At 47.7% G+C, this 18,874-nt stretch overlaps 1 protein-coding gene across 2 annotated transcripts; it reads right to left on the bottom strand.

Moving 5' to 3' along the window:
- Positions 1-66: 66 nt before the first annotated feature.
- Positions 67-17,155, bottom strand: PLA2G7 (phospholipase A2 group VII). Of its 2 annotated transcripts, XM_087774620.1 has the most exons (12): positions 16,879-17,155; positions 10,678-11,919; positions 9,938-10,062; positions 7,502-7,652; positions 6,777-6,870; positions 6,168-6,236; positions 5,551-5,698; positions 3,998-4,111; positions 3,624-3,715; positions 3,005-3,178; positions 2,253-2,401; positions 67-1,287 (listed from the first exon to the last, which is right to left on the bottom strand). In XM_087774620.1, exons 1-12 carry the CDS (start codon positions 17,138-17,140, stop codon positions 1,184-1,186), a joined length of 2,724 nt encoding a protein of 907 aa, XP_087630746.1. In that variant the 5' UTR covers positions 17,141-17,155; the 3' UTR covers positions 67-1,183. The 2 variants fall into 2 exon arrangements, with proteins under 2 accessions (XP_087630746.1, XP_009465605.2); XM_009467330.2 differs by lacking the exon at positions 10,678-11,919.
- Between the last annotated feature and the right edge of the window lie 1,719 nt (positions 17,156-18,874).

Genomic DNA, 18,874 nt, shown 5'->3' with positions numbered 1-18,874 from the left:
TTAGTGCTCACTTAGTAAGAGAAACAGTTTCATGTTGATTCCATCAATAGAGACAATACACGATGCTAGGCTGGAGACAGTTTAATTAAATTCTGAAAACCAAGTCTTGGATATTGTTGCAATCTCATGTTAAGATCACAGCCTATATAAATATTTAATTACACTGTTAATTGCTTTGCTTGTTCCACTTGCTTCAGTTGTTTTGTTTGTAACCTGATTTTGAAACAAATAGGCTACAGATAGAAGTAGTCCCCCTTTTGCAAGGCCTGTTCGTTTAAGTCACCCTTCCATGTGGCAGCTTCAAAGAGTTTTGTTCTAAAAATCGGAGCCTTCTTTTTAGCCAACCACATAGTCAACTGCTTCTGCTGACAGATACAGACAGCAATGCTAGTTAGTACCTGGACAAAGACAAGGGGCCGGAGAGTATTACAACCATGAGAGACATCAAGATGATCAAGCAATGCTTACATACTCCTTTTTAAAGGGAGTGGTAGAAGTGACACATCTCTTCTGTAATTTCACCTACAATAGTATGACTAAGTGACAGTGGTAACGTTAACAAGAGAGGCACTCTTTGGAGCTTTGCCTAAGTGGAATCACAGTTGCTACAACAAGAGTGACCATTTCAGCAGCTTTTGGAATGGAAACATCCTCTGAGTATGGCAGTAAACACAGATCTTAAGTTTAAGTGGATTAAGTTCATATGAGGAGTCCTGTGTCTGAACAAACACCTTTCTCTCCTGTTCTCTTAAACTATTTCCTGTAGCTTTTACTATGACTCTTAATAAAATAAGACAGTTTTGAAGACCTTCTTCCACTGGCACCTCTCTGACTAGAAGGTGCAAAAACCTGCTCCAACTCTCAACTGTTGTCAGAGCACAGCTGAAATACTAAGTAGTTTAATAACAAATTAAGATTATTTTTTTTCCTTACACAAGTGGTTTTCCCCCAGCTGCCTATAAAGCAGAAGTTACCCTGTTGCAGTATTTCAGAGAATCCCACTAACTCATTTGAACTAAAACTTCCTTACATTTTTATGGTAATGTAACCTAATGCCTTATCTTTTTTTTGTTCCACACCCCAAAAGCTGTGTAGGTGGCCAATGCTATTACATCTCTGAGCAATGTCTGGCCAATATTAGTGTCCTGATGTCTGTGGCATTTTCAGTACTTCTTTGTATTCCTTATTCAGGTTCAGCTGGAGATAAGTCAATATTGGTACCAGGAATAACATTGGGTCCTATGCCATCCACAAGAGAATCCCACTTATCGAAATCTTTCTTGAGACCTATAAAATAGGGGAAAGAAAACCCAAGTGGTAATGAATTAAGTAGTCAGTTTTTTGTAAAGCTACACTGAAAAAACAAGTTCTAGGACAGATGAATCAACTTGGCAAAGTAGGGGAGGCACGATGTTTTAAGGAGGGGAAAACGACACTCCAGGTTTTTATGTATTATAACAGAACTGCAATGTTTCTCCTCCGAATTGCTGAGATTACAAAAGTAACTAACAAACCTCTGGGAAAGAGTTTGACTTGTTTTTTTCTACTTAAATTTTTCTGACACACTTACTTTTCGTAGAATCATAGAATCGTTAAGGTTGGAAAAGACCCTTAAGATCATCGAGTCCAACCGTTAACCCAGCACTGCCAAGCCCACCACTAAACCATGTCCTCAAGTACCACATCTCCCTGTCTTTTAAATACCTCCAGGGATGGGGACTCAACCACTTCCCTGGGCAGCCTGTGCCAGTGCCTGACTACCCTTTCGGTGAAGAATTTTTTCCTAATATCCAACCTAAACTTCCCCTGGCGCAGCTTGAGGCCGTTTCCTCTCGTCCTATCACTCGTTACTAGGGAGAAGAGACCGACCCCCACCTCACTACAACCTCCTTTCAGGTAGTTGTAGAGAGCAATAAGGTCTCCCCTCAGCCTCCTCTTCTCCAGACTAAACAACCCCAGCTCCCTCAGCCGTTCCTCATAAGACATGTGCTCTAGACCCTTCACCAGCTTCGTTGCCCTTCTCTGGACAAGCTCCAGCACCTCCATGTCCTTCTTGTAGTGAGGGGCCCAAAACTGAACACAGTACTCGAGGTGTGGCCTCACCAGTGCCCAGTACAGGGGCACTATCACCTCCCTGCTCCTGCTGGCCACACTATTCCTGATATAGGCTAGGATGCCCTTGTTGTTCTAAACAGAATGGTTCTATAAAAAGCTTCATAGGAATTCAGATTAAAATCTAAACAGATACTTACTCAAATGTTTCTGCAGGAAGGCTAATGAAGCATGATTGCTTATATCAATAGCTTCATTTGGATCTATTTCTCCTTTTAATTTGAAAAATCTTCCAATGATTTCTCCGCTCACAAAGGTAAAGTCAGGAAAGCTCTGATGTACTGACCCCCTACAAACAGAAAAATGATCAACAGGTTTATAAGAATGCAGTTGTCTGATTAAAAGATGCCATGGGTTGCACAGACTTCTTCAAAGACAGTCACACATGCAAGATTAGCAGTAAATTCTGTCCTAACCACAGAAGGGAGGAAGTTTTGTACGTACTGTAAGTCACTATCGTTGCAACGGCAATAAAGGATAGGCTTGGCAAAACTTGAAGATCAAGTTGTCTCTCTGTTCTAAGGCGGATTGTAGAGCCATCTGCTCCCCTGCACGCAGTCCTTTCACTAGGTGAGTGCGTAACTGCACCCAGAAGGCTATTCAAAGTGTTCAAACACAGATGACCCATGAGGCCTGGAGCAAAACTTGTGCCCCAAGGCATGAACGCACACCTTGGAGTATCTTGAACTTAGGGTTACTGGCTTCTTTGAGAGAGGTCTCTGTCTCCACTGTGGGGGACATGCTGCTGTCTAATTTAAACATGCAGTAAAAACCCAGGCCGTGAGGAAGTAGTGACTGCCTGTCTTTCTGCAGTTACATGTAACTGAACGGCTCCAACAAAAGAGTAAAGATTCATCTTCAACCACAGAAAGGATGGTTCCTGGACACTTACTTGATAGTGATCATTTTCTTGTTTGTGTCATTGGAGCTGAGCCTCTTCATCTTTAAGATATTTTCAGCCCACTGGAATTTTTCAGAGTTGATAAAAAGCAGCGGTTGCTGGACACTGTTTTGGTAAATGTCATCACCTATTGGAAGCATCCATGCATCGAGGGCAATGCCACACCTGTCAAAAACAACTGGATACAGTCACAAAAGCAGAAAGCTTTGTATGGAAGTTCTCAGCGTGCTTTGATTTGCAGGACACATGGGAAAGAGAAACTCTCTATGATACCGAACAGGTAAACGGGTTAATGAGTCATTTTGTTTCAAAATGATTTCTACTCTGGGGGAAGAGAATTAATCCATTATTGCATTTGTTGGTCTCCATTGCCAGGTGCAGCTGGGCACAGGAGCTTCTGCAGGGTCCCACAGTATCGTGATATAAATTGGTACAGCTATTATGTTCCACCACATCCCCGCAGTTGAAAGAAGCATGACTTGAAAAAACAAGACATGCCAAACAAAACTTTTCTTCAAGAGCGAATTAGTAGTTGGGGGATCTTAGGGAAGGTCCCCTGCTCCAGACCTCTCAAGTGCCAAATGTCTCTTGCCTTGTTTTGCATACTTACCTGAATCTTATTTCTTTGCTGAGACTCTCAATAACTGTAGCACCACCAAAAGAGTGTCCCATCACAGCTATCCTGCTAGTATCAACAGAATCCTGTCAAAAAAATCCAGGTGCTGTAAGAGACTTTCTTTCCCAACCTTTTTTTTTTTTTTTTAATAAGGGACTAATTTTTTAGGCAATAGATCCTATTGAAGTAGGAAGAGCATCATTTCAGCTCCATTACTATCTATCCAGCTTGGGATGACCTGAGGATATGTTCATAGATCTACGGTGTGATCTTCAAAATACTTTACAGGAACCAGTTTAGAAATGGAAGAGGGAAACCAGAAGCATTATTAGGCCTTTAACAAAATGCAGTCACTGCCCTTCACTCACCTTCAGGCTATTCCAGTCAAAGTTTGAATTCAGCACATTCCTTACTTCCTCTCCTGAATTGATTTTAAGAATGAGGTTGAGAGCTTTGATACACTCCTGCGCTCTTTGCTGCACCTGGGGAGAAAGAGAAGTTGGGGCAGAGCAGTGGAAGGATATGGCAACGACTATTCTGAAATGCAGAATGTATCTGTAAAACAGAACTCTGATGAGGTCTGACCAACAACAAAACTGACTTTTGGAGGTCCAGAGAGTTGAAGATCTTGCGTAGATCCTCTGCACGTGGAGAAATTTATCCCCATAACATGCGCCTTCAACTTCAACCTACACCTTCAACTTCAACTTAACATGCATCTTCAACTTCAACCTTCAACTCCTTCGTCCTGTCACTACTCAGAGAAGGGGTTGTTGGGGTGTGCAAAGGCTTACGTTACACAACTACAAGGAAGGCTGACTCGCTGCTCCTCCTCATGCACGCTTTGATGAGCAAATGGCATTACATCACTTGCCCCATCTGCACAATAGCTTTCAAACTGTCTTTACACTGGATAAACCCAAAATAAGAAACAGCCAAGAAGCCCATCTTGTTTTATATATATAAACATTCCTGAAAACTGTAGCAAAGCTGTTGCAAATAAAGGTTTTCATTGTTCAGTGTAAGAAGTGTTTTTGACTTTGCTATGTCAGCAAAAGAAAAACTTCAAAAAAGAACCAAAGAACAGTAGCATCCTTGGGAACCGCAGTGTGTAGGCAGCTAGCAAGATGTCTGTGCATCACTGAATTTCAAATAAATCTCTATCTCCTGACTTCTCTACTAGTGAAATTTGCAGGCAACGGCTTCTGGAGGTTATTTGCAAGCTCAGACATTACGTATTTAGACTCGTAAGTAGAATGTTGTATGCAGACAGGAAATGACAGTTGTACTGCTGTCTGTATGGCTCTGGGAGATAAACACCTCCCTGGCTGAGCCTGCATTAGCTGGAAGAAAACACTCCCATATTTTAAAGGTCAAGTCTATGCTTGCAGGAGCTCGTCAGTCTGGCCACATCATATCTAGCACGAATGCTGCTTCTAATCAGGAAGTCTGCATTGTTTACTTTGCTATAAACCACATTAAATTGTGTTGAAGATGATGAAGCAAACACTCCCCTTAGAGCAGCCATGATTCATCTTGCTATCCAACAGCAGACAAAACCTGAAGCAAGCCTAAGGCCACACAAACATTTGTATTCAACTCTGTGTCACTTAAAGACTGGGTGGGGCAGCAAAAGTGTGAAGACACAGAGAAGAAACAGAAAGTAGAGTGGAACCACAGGAGAAACAGCTGAGCTAACAGTGCAGCTTCATGAGAAAGCTTTGTTAAGGAAGTAGTTTATGCTCTGAAGAAAGCTGTTGTCGGCTTTCCCATCTTCAGGAACATCGGACTTGATGCATTTTTATATATCCCCCGGGTCATGGCTCAAGACTGCAGACATGGCCAAAGGGAAAGAGCCTGCTAGTGAGTCCCAAACACACCACTCCTGCCTCACTTCCTAGAGCAGACCTAGGACGAGTACCTGCTTATGGCGCAAACAGCGCTCTTCCTCTCCGGTTTTCAGTTTCCTGTAGTAGATCCACTCCTTCTCCGTGTTTGATGTAGACTCTTCCTGGGGTTCAGAAACGGACTTTTTTTTACAATAATACGTTGCTGAAGCAGATTCATCTCTGTAATATCAACAAAAGGTTATTTCTGGGGATGTATTCTGTTTGGTTTGAGATGAAGTCAGCAGAAGTTTTAGATTTCACTTATCTCAAGAGATCCAGCTACCAACCACTGCTGCTGCAATCACAACTGAGCGTAGACAGACTCTCTAAATAATGCAAAAACCCCACCAAAACTCCCACCTCCTTTATATTCTCCAGGTCCTAACAGTAAGAGAGAGAAAAATAGCATGCCTGAAGAATAATGAATGATATCTACCCTGGGACTTTTCATTCAAGGGCTTATCTAAGCAAATTCCCTTTGCTTAGATAAAAGTTGAGCTAGAGAAACAGGCGGTGTGGGCAGGGCTGAAGAAGATATGGTAGTCTTTCTTTTTAAAAAAATTGCAAGTTCCTCTTTACAATAAATAACATTCTATTCAATGTGAGAAAGTTTCTTCCATCAGAACTCAAAAACATGCAGTATACGCACCTGTGCTCCACAGCAGCCACTATAAAGCCCTGGGAAGCCATCTCTATGCAAATAGCAGAATAGATTGTCCTGCAATCAAAACCACACTCTGGTGAGACACGTGCATACATAATTATTTCAATTACCCTGCTCTTTACAGGTTGACCACACTACGTATGCGCTAGCCCCCACTCAGTATTTCTTCTGTTTGAATTTGCTAGCCAGTAGAGCAGGATTTTGCATGCCAGACACCAAAGCCTGTTCACAAAACCTTGTTACTGTTATACTATCTATTCAGAAGGAAAGATGCCAATGATTTTTAAAAATGTATGACACTTTGCATCTTCAAAGAGCTGTCCAAAAATCAATTAGCTAATCTTCACAACATGCTTATGGATTGGTAAATACCTTCACCCCTAAAATACAAAGGGAAAACACAAACCAACCCTGCTTTTATTTACTGCTATTGATTTTAGGGGAGGCATACTGATACACAGCAGCCTGTTCTTCAAATCTGTTTCAACGCCACAGCAATCTCACCCCCCTACTGAAAAACTGTTCAGAACCATTCTTAGAGACTGCTGTCTCCATAGACGACAAAAATAGTTCGTCAACAAACTGCAGAATTACCGAAAAGCTCCGAGTCCATGGGAAAAAACGAGGAGTGGGTATTTTTCTCCCAGCTTAAAAGCAGCATTTGACTTTGCAGGACAGGTCACTGAACCTAGATAAAAATCGAAGCATATGTCATTACTACTGAAATCAGAGAAAGCATTTGTGCCTGTGGGAGAGATCCCAAGAGCTTGGTGACCACTGATTTCAGAGCAGTCATCTGAAGATAAGGTACCAAACCTCATCCTTAAAATGCAGAAGACAAATAAGGATCTGATTCTGAAAATAATATTTTCTACTTGGCAGAAGATACTTTCCTTCTCCTCTTCCCCTCCACAGCCTAGCACAAGGCCTCTTAAACCCTACAAGAACAGATTTTCAAGAACAGTCACGCATCCAAGTCTTGCTGGTATTCAGACCTCAGTATCTATCTGACCTTTGTATATTTGCACGTTTCCTTGTGGGATTTAAATCCCGACACATAGGTGCAGCTTGCTACAGCAAATGGCCCAGACACTCCTATTCATAGCAGCCAGGGACCGCAGATCTGCCTGAGAACTGGGTCTCATTCAGCATTGAGCATCGCTACACAAACCCTTCCCAAATACACACACTTCCTCTAGAGAAACTATTTTTGAGTCCTGCAGCAACAACACACTGCTCACGGAGCAGCGAGGCAATGACCTGCATATAGAGCTCATGCCCTTCCACTAGTCAAGGAATAAAACCAAAACCAGTCTTACCAACATAGTACTGGAAAAGCCTTTCTCCTACAACTCGGTACATATTAAGGAAGTCAGAGAGTCCCTGGTAGTACTCTTTATCTGGAATCCACGGTGCCTCTTCGTTATCTGTGGCATCGCATGATGGATAATACAGGCGCAAGAAGCTTCCCTGGGATTAGCAGAAAAAAAAAGAGGGAAGACTGATATTTATTTATATATGGCAGAGAATAAGGAAGATAAAAACATTTATGTCAAGGGTTTCAGATGCGAGAGTGACAGCTCAAGAGAATTAAGAGAATCTCATGAAAAAATTAGGATCCTATACAGGCTTTGATGCCAATCCTATGCCACTATCTTTTTGTCCCTGCAATGAATTTAAAGTAGCATGCCAGTTGGCATCCAGGTAGAGACACCCATCACCTTCTCTAGGTTAGCCTATGGCTAATTCAAAATGCTCCATTTAATTAAGTTAATCATTACGAACACTCACTACCTATTTGCTCTATTTATTTCTGCACCCTGCTGGATCTTTTCTTCTGTCTTCCTCACTAGGCCTCCCTTTGGGGAATGGTACAATGATACAGTTTGATCAGTTTAACAGGGGTGACTGTGTCCCCTACGCCCTTCCAGCTGGGAGCTGCCATTGCTTTCTTTGCACCAGTGAGTCTCATGGATCTGTTACTGACCCAATTCAGCTTGCTAAACTGGGGGGAAAACAGGACCCTCCTAGAAGTATATTTTTCCATTGGGTTAGCAAGAAAAATTTTACCCTGAGACTTGTTTCTGGAAGTGTGGTCCAGTAGAGGAGGTGCGGGTGGAGCATGGGGCACGGTCTCAACGTGGCTATAAGTGTTCCTGGCTAACCTGAGCAAAAGGCTGTCAGTAAAGCTCTTGGGCAGCTGCACAGCAAAGGAGTACAATATGTTGTTCTCCCTCCTCATCAAGGTGTTTACAAGTCTGTAGTGGTCCATCTTTCTAAACGCAATTTTGTTAACCTGTGTTTTATCTGCCTCCATTTCTAACCGCCGGTTTGAATCTTCTCTTACTCTCTGCACTCCAGGCCTTCCAGGCAACCCCCCAAGCTTTCCACATTCACGTGGAGCCTCCGGGCCCCCCTTGCCAGTATTTTTCTACGCAGACAGCAGCAATGTACCAATGGCACACCTTAAAGCAGGTGCCCCTGCGGATGAACTGTGCGTAATTTGCCTTCTTACTTCCTGGTTTGCAAGGGAATTTGCGACACGCTACTCAAATGCACTGTCCTGCTCCAACTGTACTTTTGTTTTAACAACTTAAGTCTAGGGCCAAAAAGAACACGAGCTTTGGAATAAAGGCCGGTTTCTTCAACACTAATTTATCAGTTTCATACACAGTGTGTACCAAAAGCTTGTTTAATGAAGCTTGTTTCTATTTACTGATCAAACTTAAATCAACCTTTGACACAAAGGCCATTAAGGAAGAAACGATCAAACCTTCATCTATACTGGCAATGATATTAATTTGACCCCAGAATAGTCTCAGTGAACTTCCCCAGGTAACTAACAGCTTACCAGAAGGGGAAAGAGGTTCATTATTTGTGCCTGAGAGAACTGTAATTATACAGATTGCTTATCTAAGAAAAAAACACAGGCTGATTGCAAAGAGAAGCTAATCGCTTCTTTATGCTAATACAAAGTAAGCTCAGTAAAGGAAAACATAGGAATAACCACTGCAGACTGATCACAAGTTCCACTATACCTGGCTAGTCTGAGCAGTAAAACCACAGTGTAAATGCAGGCGTATTCTCATAGCAAAGTTAAAAAGCAAGAGGATTTGAAAGGGAAACCCATAAGTGAGCTCATTAGCTGGCTATTTACTGTCCCCATCTTCTTATCGTGGCTTCTCTCTGTACTAACCACTTGCAGAACTGACATCCTGTTTTTTTCAGATAGATAAAATACCGAGGAGACATCTCATGCTTTACCCTGCAGCTGAAACATTACATACCCTCATCACCCGACCCCACCAAATCCCGTTGGGATCTTTGTGATGAGAACAGCTACAGTCACGGAGACTGCGTGCGGAGTCTCCCCAGGAGCCCAGGGCAGAAGGGAGCGGTGGGGTGGGCAGGAGGAACCCCGTGGCTCCCAGGAGGACACAGCCGCTCTGCAGTACCTTGCGTAGGGGAATCAGGAAGGTAAGGATATTAAGAGGAAGGAGGAGGGGAAGACTTGCAGGTTACATCCATCTGGCAAACTGAACCAATTCCTGGAGGCACCTGATATTTCCTGAACTGTGCCCAGTACACATGCTACATTGGGATGGACAGGACAGAAAGCTCAGCTGCGAGCGTCAGCCACGGAGCATCCCTGCACACAGGCAAGGCCTTCTGTTTGATTCATCTGTGAAACTATACCGAGTTGTTTCACTAACATTGTGGCTTAAATCCAAAGGAGGAAGAACCAAGAACTTTACCTCAACTGCATTTTCTGTCATCAGGTCTGTACATCCAACCGAGTGCGGTCCCTTCCCTTTGGGGATCCTATAGAACTTCTCAGTGCTGCTGCTCCCCATTTCCATTGGTGCCTTCACTGACAAACCTGGGGAAAAACACAAAGCAGATCAAGAGACCGCCATGGCCTGTGTGACCAGATCACCTACCCTGAAAACAATTCAGCGCGTTGAAGGTCCAGGAGTAAGAAATTCAAGGTTGAGCAGATACAAGAATCTGCTTGTGAGACTGAGAGATCTGAAATCCTGAGTCCAACCTGACCTGCTCTATCAGGGCATTTCCTTGGAGCAGCGTCCCAAATCCCAAGGACCAGACAACAGAAAGGCAGGGGGGAAGGTTTGGCTGGGGAGGCCGCGGTGCCCTCGGGAGGTCTGGCGCAGCGCAGCAGCAGTCTCGCTCCTTGGGCGCAAACAGGGAAGCGCAAGCCCAAGGGCGGCGAGCGGCGGCCGTGGAGGCAGTTCCCAGGCTACGACCTTGAGCTGCTCCTCCTCGTAGGAACGGCAGAGAGAGGAGTTTTTGCAGCTCCTCAGGGAACAAAACCGGCCCACGCATCTGAGCGAGAAGGACGTCGCGGAGAAAACCAGCGCTGCACCCATTTTTCCAAGAGGAATGACGAAGCCTGGATGCGACCCCTGGAGAGAAAAGGAAGGGCTGGCCGCGCAGGAGAGGCTGTTGGGAAGGTCTGACCGTCCCCGGCCCGTACCTGGGGTGACAGCTCGGCGCCAGGCTCCGCCTGGGGACCAGCCGCATCCCAGACTAGGCGGCAGGCCCGAGCGGCGTCCCCTGCCCCTCGCTCCGCCAGCCGGGCTGGGTCTTATCCGCCACGTTGTCCCCCCGCGGCAGCAGCCCCGGCGCAGGGTGGAAGAGACCCGGGGCCATCCTAGCACCGCCAGAGAAGCTCGGCGGCTCCGCTCCTGCCCCGGCCGCCCAGCCGGGCCCGGCAGCCGCGCCGGGGCGGGCCTCCCTGGCCGCGGAAGCGGCGGGGCGGAGGGCGGCGGCTCCTCCCCGGAACGGGCCGGCCTTGGCGGCGGCGGGGAACCGGGGGCGGCGGCAAGATGGTGCGGAAGCTGAAGTACCACGAGCAGAAGCTGCTGCGGCGGCTGGAGCTGGTGAGCTGGGAGGCGGCGGGGGGGAGCCTGGCCGAGGTGAAGGCGCTGCGGCGTTACCGGCTGGGTCGGCGGGAGGACTACGTGCAGTACAAGGCGCTGGCCCGCACCGTCCGCGCCTTGGCCCGCCGCCTCCGCGACCTGGGGCCGGCCAGCGCCGCCTTCCGCGCCCGCTGCGCCGCCGCGCTGCTGGAGAAGCTCTACGGGCTGGGGCTGGTGAGCTGCCGGCGGTCGCTGGCCGTCTGCGAGAGCCTCTCGGCCGCCGCCTTCTGCCGCCGGCGCCTGCCCTGCCTGCTGGTGAAGCTGCGGATGGCCCAGAGCCTGCGCCACGCCGTCACCTTCGTGGAGCAGGGGCACGTCCGTGTGGGGCCCGAGGTGGTGACCGACCCCGCTCTCCTCATCCCCCGGGCCGTGGAGGACTTCATCACCTGGGTGGACGCCTCTCGCATCAGGCAGAAGGTGCTGGACTACAACGAGGAGCGCGACGACTTCGACCTGGCCGCTTAGGGATGCGCCGCCATCCCTGCCTCTGCCGCCCGCGCTCTCCTGCTCTGCCCCTTCGACACGCGTGGGAATAAACACCCACCGGTAAAACCTCGGCGGTGCCACCATCGGATATGTACACCCCCCCAAACGCACCTGAAAGGGGAGCGAGAAGGAAACGGACTCACTTCTAGCAACGTATCGCTCTGCTCCGAGCTCCCCTGCACAGCTAACGGCCGCCTTCATCCGCGCGGAGAAACTTCCCTGCCACGTCCATCGCTCCGAGGAAACGTCCGATAGCCCAGCTCCACCGTACCTACATCCCGTAAAGCCAGAGTGCTTCGAAAGGTCTCTGCCTGGTCGCAAGAGAGGATGCGATCGGGTTTAAGTGCTAATAATAGCTGCTGGAAGGGGTTTTGCGCCTGGACGAGCGGCTGTTTTAGGACTGAGTTTGGCAGCTTCGCTGCCGCTTTTCTGAGAGGTTGCCCTGCCGATTCCTCCTTCAGCTGATGGGCGCGCAGTAACCGGAGGAGCTGCTTCGGGCAGGGTTTTCTCTTGATACCAAGGAACGCATATATGGGGGAAATGCAGGGGTTGATCAGGGTCAGCACTAAACGAGGAAGCCAAGTACTGCATTTCTGGAACTGTAAAAATTTTAGCCAGAAACGGAATTAAAAAAAAAAAAAAAAAAGAATGACTTTATTTTCATGTGAAGTCGTAAAGGGAAGTTTGATACTCTGAGTTCGGTACCTTTGCTGTGTGGGGCTCCAGCTGGCAATTAGGCATCATTTACGGAGCAGGCGTTGGAGCAAAAGCTGTCCTAACCATAACTGCAGATCTCGGGGGAACTTTGGCATTTAGCACATAAGCCGAAGAAAAATCGGCACCTGAGGGGAGACTCAGGCCTTCTGGAGCTGTTGGGAACTTTATTCCCCTTTGAAATAAAGAGCAGAAAAGCAAAAATAAAACAGTTGTTTTAAGTTACTGAAGAGGTGTGTGTCCTATTTTATGATGTAGTTTCTCTGAGAGTTTCTTCTGATTTTTAAATACTCCAGGCAGCCCTGTTTGTCATCTTGCAGGACTTCTTTTACGTAACTTTTTTTATATAACCTTTTTTTTTTTGGTAGCTACAAGGCTGTTACTGAGTTTTAAAGTGGTTTTTGCTAGGAATGCTTCCTTCCCTTTATCCAGAGCTACGAAAGGATTTGGCAGCGGGTTTAAGAGCAGAGCTGTGACTGCTCATCCCAAGCCCAAAGGGCTGGAGTTCAGCCGCAGCCGCCGCTCTGGGTCTGGATGTTTTAGTGCGGCTTTTCTGAACAGGAAAGGTGTTTAGGTGAGGTGTGTTCTGAGGTTATCGAATCAGGACCAGAAACTGTCATCAAATATTATGGCTGTTTTTTAAAATGCAAACTAAATATTAAAATTCCTACCAGTCTCATAAGCTAAATGGGTTAAGCAGAGCATTAACTTTTAAAGCAATAATAGATATTAAGAAAAGGACACAGAAGAGGTGGGGAAACCCCTTTGCTTATCCTATGAACTACTCCTGTTTATACTTGAATTTCTTTCAGTAAAACATCACCTGTAACACCTTAAAAACCTTTTTCTTGGGGCATGCACTTTGCTTATGGTAAGAAATACAAATTGAAAAGACATTTTACACCTGAAACGTGACATTTTTTAAACACCTTTCCAGCTTTCATCTAGAACTATGTCATTAATTCTTGGGAAATTCAGAAGATGCCTGATTCAGGCACAGGTAAAAATGCTGCATTTGCTCTGCTTTGCTCTTTTGGGGGAATTTAAATAACAGCACAGTGATATGCCCTGTGCAGGGCATTTTACTGCTCTGATGCTAAACTGCTGCTCTGCCCAGTTTGTCCAGCCCTTGAAGGAACAGCAGAAAAGGAAATTTTGAATCTCCAGCCTGTTAGTCTCTGTAGTTTACATCATCAACCTGTTCTTTTTGTCCTAAACCAACTTTTCATCGTTCATCTCTGCACCTCCAGCATCTGTAGCAGAAGAAACCCAAAACCCTGTAGGCTGTTAAATTAAGCAGTGGGAATTGATTTCCCTACAGATACTGTGGGAGAACAGCATCCATCACCCCTGCTCTCCTGCGGTATTGGAAATCAAATTCTTACATTCTTTTTAAGAAATGCATATGTCTGTGTGTGTCTTTGAGTCTGGAATTCTGCAGCCCTGCTGGTTGTACAGTAGCTGAGACCTGAGATGAGTCTCCTGCTCCTAAATGCGTGGAGTCCACGCACGCCTGGGCCAAGAGCTGGGTCCGCTTCAAGTGCGATAAACAGGGTGTCATCTCAGTCTGAAAATGGAAGTTACATCTGACAGCAGCACGCCCACGTTCTTGCTCGCGAATGGCTTCCTCGTGTTTAAGGGTGTTTTTGCCTTTAGTTCGTGGGTTTGAGTTTGTTTGCCAGAGCTGACGTGCTGCGGCCGGGCAGTTCCCGGCTGGAGCTGGGGATTGAAAGGGCGCAGGAAGCGGCTCCGACAGCCTTTCCCGGCACTTGGATAAACACGGAGGCTTTTTTTAAATCCCAAGGCTGCATCCAACATCAGTATAAATCAGTGCTGGCTTCCATGGGTCTGTGCGAGCTGGCACAAGGAGGTAATCCGGCATTGGGCTTTTTTGGGCCGGATCCTGCAAACTCTCCCCTCCAGCGCTCCAGGGGCTTGCAGCAGGAGAGTTATGCACATGAGTGTGGCAGGACAGGGTCGCGAGTGTCACTGTGCTTCTTCCTAACACCTTCTGAAGTGGGTTTGCTGTTCCTCAGGCTGCTCAGCATCTCCCGTGAAGCTTGTGGGAAGTTAGGGGTGGAGGAGGACAAAGGATGGTGGTGCTGGTGTCGGGATGAGCTGTCCCCACGCTTGACAAAACCTCATCTCTGCCACCTCCACGCGTGTCCATCCCAGCAACGGGGCGCTTCTCCAGCAAGGGAGGAAGGGGCTGCAGGGGGCTCTGGGCAGGGCAAGAGCCGTCAGAGCAAACACCAAGCAGTTCCCATACAGGAGCTCTCACTTGGATAGCGGCCAGCGGTAAGGGAGGTTTTACCAGCGCCTGTGGTTTTAGGCTTTTTTTCTTTCCTTGCAATTTTTTTTTCTCTTTTTTTCCCCCTGACCTTGGCTTGTCCTGTATTCGAAGGCTGCCAAAGCGGGGGAGCTGAGCTTGGGGAATGTGAGGGAGCTGAAGGAGAGAGTCCTTCACACTGACGCCTTTTGTGTTGCAGGGAGCAAATGGCTGAGGCCGTCACCAAAATGCAAACGTGTATTTTTCCACTGATCTGAGCCGCTTTTTTCTTTCCAGTAAACAAGCATACTGCACGTTTTAAAGGCTGCTTCCATCTGACATCTTGGTGTGGCTTAGTGCAGAAGTGATGCTGATCTCAGTAATTCGGTGATAGCACATCCCCATGAGCACAGGCAGCACGCGAGGCTGGGGAAGGCCAGTACATCCCCCTTCTCAAGGTGGAGCTGGGTGATCCCAGCCTTTCGGGTGATGCTCCTGCATCCTGGGTTAGGCCAGGGTCTCCCAGCCACGTCTCAGGGCACTTCCACGTGTTCGTCTCAGTAGCACTCCCCAGTGAGATATTCCCCAGCAGATGGAGGTGTCACTGTCCCCTTCTTGAGATCTGAGTAATCTGTTTTAAGTACATCCCCTGCCTGATTTGGCACTGGAGATTGAACCAGAGAGCCATTTCTCATCACCAGGGGATGGGATCACCTTAGTCCCTACCCCAGATATCAAAACATTTCAACATTCACTGGGTCTGGGGAAAAAAGCACTCCTAAGCGTTATGACAGCATTTACCTGAGAGCCCCAGTTCTGGTCCCTGCTCTTAAATACCCCGTTTTAGGCATTGAAGCAACTCTTCTCACCCTTTGGTTGCTGGTTTGGGCCTGAAGCAGGACCTGGGTGGTGGAAAACCTGTCTGCTGTGTGGTTGGGACATGGGGATGTCAGGTGGAAGCAGCAGGCAGCAGCTTTGGAGTCAGCAGGAGGAGGCACTTGGGTTCAGTCATCCCATAAACTGTGGAGCTCCTGGATCCAAGGGCTAAATCAAAATTTACCTCCCCCTGCGGGAACGTCCCTTCTCACTTCTCTGCAAGCATGACTCCACTGCAGAAAGGTCCCTTCCCGCCTAATATTAGCTGATTTTGAAGAGAGAAAGTGTTTCACTTCCAGCAGGCAGAGAAAAAGGAGAGGCCGATCACTAATGACAGCCAGAGATGGAGATTTGAGCATCTCCAGTTTCCTCCTAGAGCTGCCCGTTAGAGGATCCGGCGTGTCCCCAGCAGTAAGTGAGAGCAGCTTCTCGGCTGCTGTAAATCATGTCAGCGGGGTTGGCAAGTGCAAACCCGGATGGCATTGCTGCCCTCGGTTCCTACCCTGAAAAGCCACCATCTCCTGCTCCCGGAGAGGCTCCGATGGCTGTGTCATGGGGTAAAGTACAGGCAGGCTCTCCCGGCAGGTTCATCTGGCTAATGTTACAGTCCACCACCGTGTCACCTATATCTGAGCTCATCGGGCTTCAAACACACCAGGGGAAAACACATCCTAAAACTGTCATCTCTCTCCCCACCGGCTCTAACAGCAGCCAGGGCGCAGGGTCCCGTGCAGGCACCCACCTTGTAGATGCTAGGTTTGGGAGAGAGAAATGCCGTGATGGCAGAGCACCCAAAACCTCCCACTCTGTGTCCCTCTCAGCCACCCAGAAGAATTTAGGTCGGGAAGGACTGCTGGAGGTCACCTAGTCCAAACCCCTGCTCAAAGCAGGGCACGCATGGGACTGCCTCAGTTTTGCATGTCTCAGTGCTGGACGCCTGAAGCAGAGTTTAATCGCCCTTGCTGTGAATTTTTTTTTCCCCTTCCATCTCATCTGAGTTTCCCTTGCTGTAGCCTGGGACTGCAGCTTCCCATCCCCACGCTAGACACGTCCGTGTCAGGAGGTGGGTGACTTTTCCCTGTGGGAAAACTCCATTCACCTTTTCCCTGAACGCTGGCCGTACACGCAGCAAGGAAGGGGCATGTCCACCGTATCCCCCCCTGCAGCTTACCCGGAGCAAATCCCACCCCTCCGCAGGGACACGCAGGGATTTGGGGCCAGATAAGGGGCTGGAAGGGAGGAAGTGGAGGAGCACGAACCCTCGAGGGTTGGGAACAGGCTTTGGGAAGAGCAGACTGAAGCCAGGGAGCAGGAGCACTGGCTTAAAATCCCCCTCGCGCCACCGTCGCTCCTCCCCGTGCTCTCCCCAGACCCTTTTACCCCCTTGAGCAGCACTCGGTGCTCCGTGTACCTGGTGTGCGGTGTCCCGGCTGCCCTCCGCTCCCGTCCCGCTGGCCGGAGGAGCAGGATGGACCCTTCGGCCGCCCACGGCCCTCCGCAGCCAGGCGAGAGGCGGCTGCTCCTGCAGGAAGACGTCTTTCTCGCGGGCAGACCGACTGCCGGGCTCTCCCCGAAGGGGAGGGACCAAACTTTGCCTTAGTTTTCAGATGAGACAATCTTTCTGGGAGATATCTTCCCGGGGCCTGGAAAACAAGTTTCTGGCATGGAGCCATCCCCAATGAACACTGCACAGCCCAGAGGACCCCGCGGCTGCTTAAATGCTGGGCTGTGCCTTTGTATGGCAGGGACAGGTTTATATACGGGCTTGTTTGCGTGTGGCTGTGAATTTCTGGCTTTTTCGCAGTGCTGCCAAGCGTGGTGGCATAGGGCTGGGTCAAGCACCAGGATCCCTGTGAGAAAATCCCTCCGTCCCACTTGCAACGTCCCACAAAGGAGCTGCAATGCTTATGGCTGGGTGAGGAGGGAAGACCTTTGGCTCAAGTTCCCTCCATAAAAGTGCAAATCTTTTCTTCTGGCCTTATGAGAAGGGGATAAAAACACCCTAAAGAAGCTGATCCCACTTTTGGGTGCAACTTCTGGAGCAGTTTAAGGTGGATCAAGCACAGATCCCTACTGATGGGGCAGATCTGTGCGCACCCACCCTTTGCGCAGCCCCAGAGTTTGCCCTCTTAGTAACACTGAGTTTAGGGAATTAACCCTAAAACCAGCACCAATAATAAAAGATTAGTTTTCTGAGAGATCAATAGGCTGATCCAGCTGATGAAGCAGATAGCTTCAAGGCTAGCAAAGGGAGGTAGCAAGGGAGGGAGGAAACAGAAAATTTGGCTACATTTCTTACGAAGCTGCACCCATGGACTGTCTCCTTGGAGAGGTGGTGAGCTCCTGGGGTGGGATCATTGGCTTCTCTTCCTCTCCCTTTGCATGTAATGTATGTGTGTGGGTATGATCTGAAGCTAGCAGAGCACAAAGGTGCTTGAAATTTAAGTTATATTTTTGAACTTTGAATTTTGTTGGCATTTCCTTGGAAAAGAATAAGAAAGTTGTATAAAAAGGGCCAAGATTTTTTTTTTTTTTCTGTACTTTTGTCCAGCACTCATTTCAGTGACAGGCTGGATGCATTAAAGTATAACATTTTCAGGATAAATTTAATGCTGATGAAAAGTCTTGGAGGACAACTCTGAAGACCTCTGTTTAATCTGAAGGAACAGGTTCTTCCAGGTTAGTGAGAGGCAATGAGGAGGAGGAGGTGGTGCACGAGTGGTGAAAGTACCAGAGACACGCCAAAGCCATTGATAATTTTGTAGCCCGCTGAGGAGCTCCAAAATTTATTATATTTTTTAATATATTCAGATATTCCCAGATGTGCAGGAGTCAAACTCAGTAGAAGTCATGTATGGGCCTTTCTCTTGGATCTGGTCTACACAATCCAACCACCTAAGTCAGGGGACTTACTGAAGCAGGCTGTGGTTCCCGTTGACATTTGTATCTCATCTTTTTCTTACAAGAAACCAGGGTAGAGATGGTGGTGTGTCCTTCCAGCCTGGATCTGGGATGTGGTTGGGATGTTTATGGAAGTTGGGAGCATGGAAATGGCCCCATCCACCTCTGGCTCCCAAGACGTAACCCCTAGGATTGCAAACCTTCCCTCACATCAGCCTCTGCAAGCTCCAATGTTGGTCCTTTCTGACATGCTGAACGTGGAAATCACACTCTCTTCAATCTGTGAAAATTACTCCATGAAGTAAACGCAATGCCAAAGCTGGAGCAAATCCTAAAACTCTTCTGGTTTATGAAGGGGACTGGACTAATTAGCTCAAGACAAGCTGTCGATATGGGAATATAAAAGTTTTCTCCCCATTGATTTGGCCAGACTGGAGAAAATATTGCAGTGTTTTCATCCTCAGGATGATGGGGTAGCATAGTGATCCTTGCAAGCTGCTTAAATT

This window comes from Nipponia nippon, unplaced genomic scaffold (genome assembly GCF_047370975.1).
Source record: "Nipponia nippon isolate SJK-2023a ecotype South Korea unplaced genomic scaffold, ASM4737097v1 scaffold_4, whole genome shotgun sequence".
Lineage (NCBI taxonomy): Eukaryota > Metazoa > Chordata > Aves > Pelecaniformes > Threskiornithidae > Nipponia > Nipponia nippon.
Note: the sequence above shows the minus strand (reverse complement) of the source record. Positions and strands in the feature narration are given on the sequence as shown.

Excerpts from the sequence above, each read along its gene's own strand:
- PLA2G7 (XM_087774620.1), bottom strand. The coding sequence starts at position 17,140 with ATGGCTCCATGCCAGAAACTTGTTTTCCAGGCCCCGGGAAGATATCTC. Across the intron at positions 3,179-3,623 it reads AGCAAAGAAATAAGATTCAG|GTGTGGCATTGCCCTCGATG; the intron begins GTAAGTATGCAA and ends TGTTTTTGACAG. Across the intron at positions 1,288-2,252 it reads CTTCCTGCAGAAACATTTGA|GTCTCAAGAAAGATTTCGAT; the intron begins GTAAGTATCTGT and ends CCTATTTTATAG.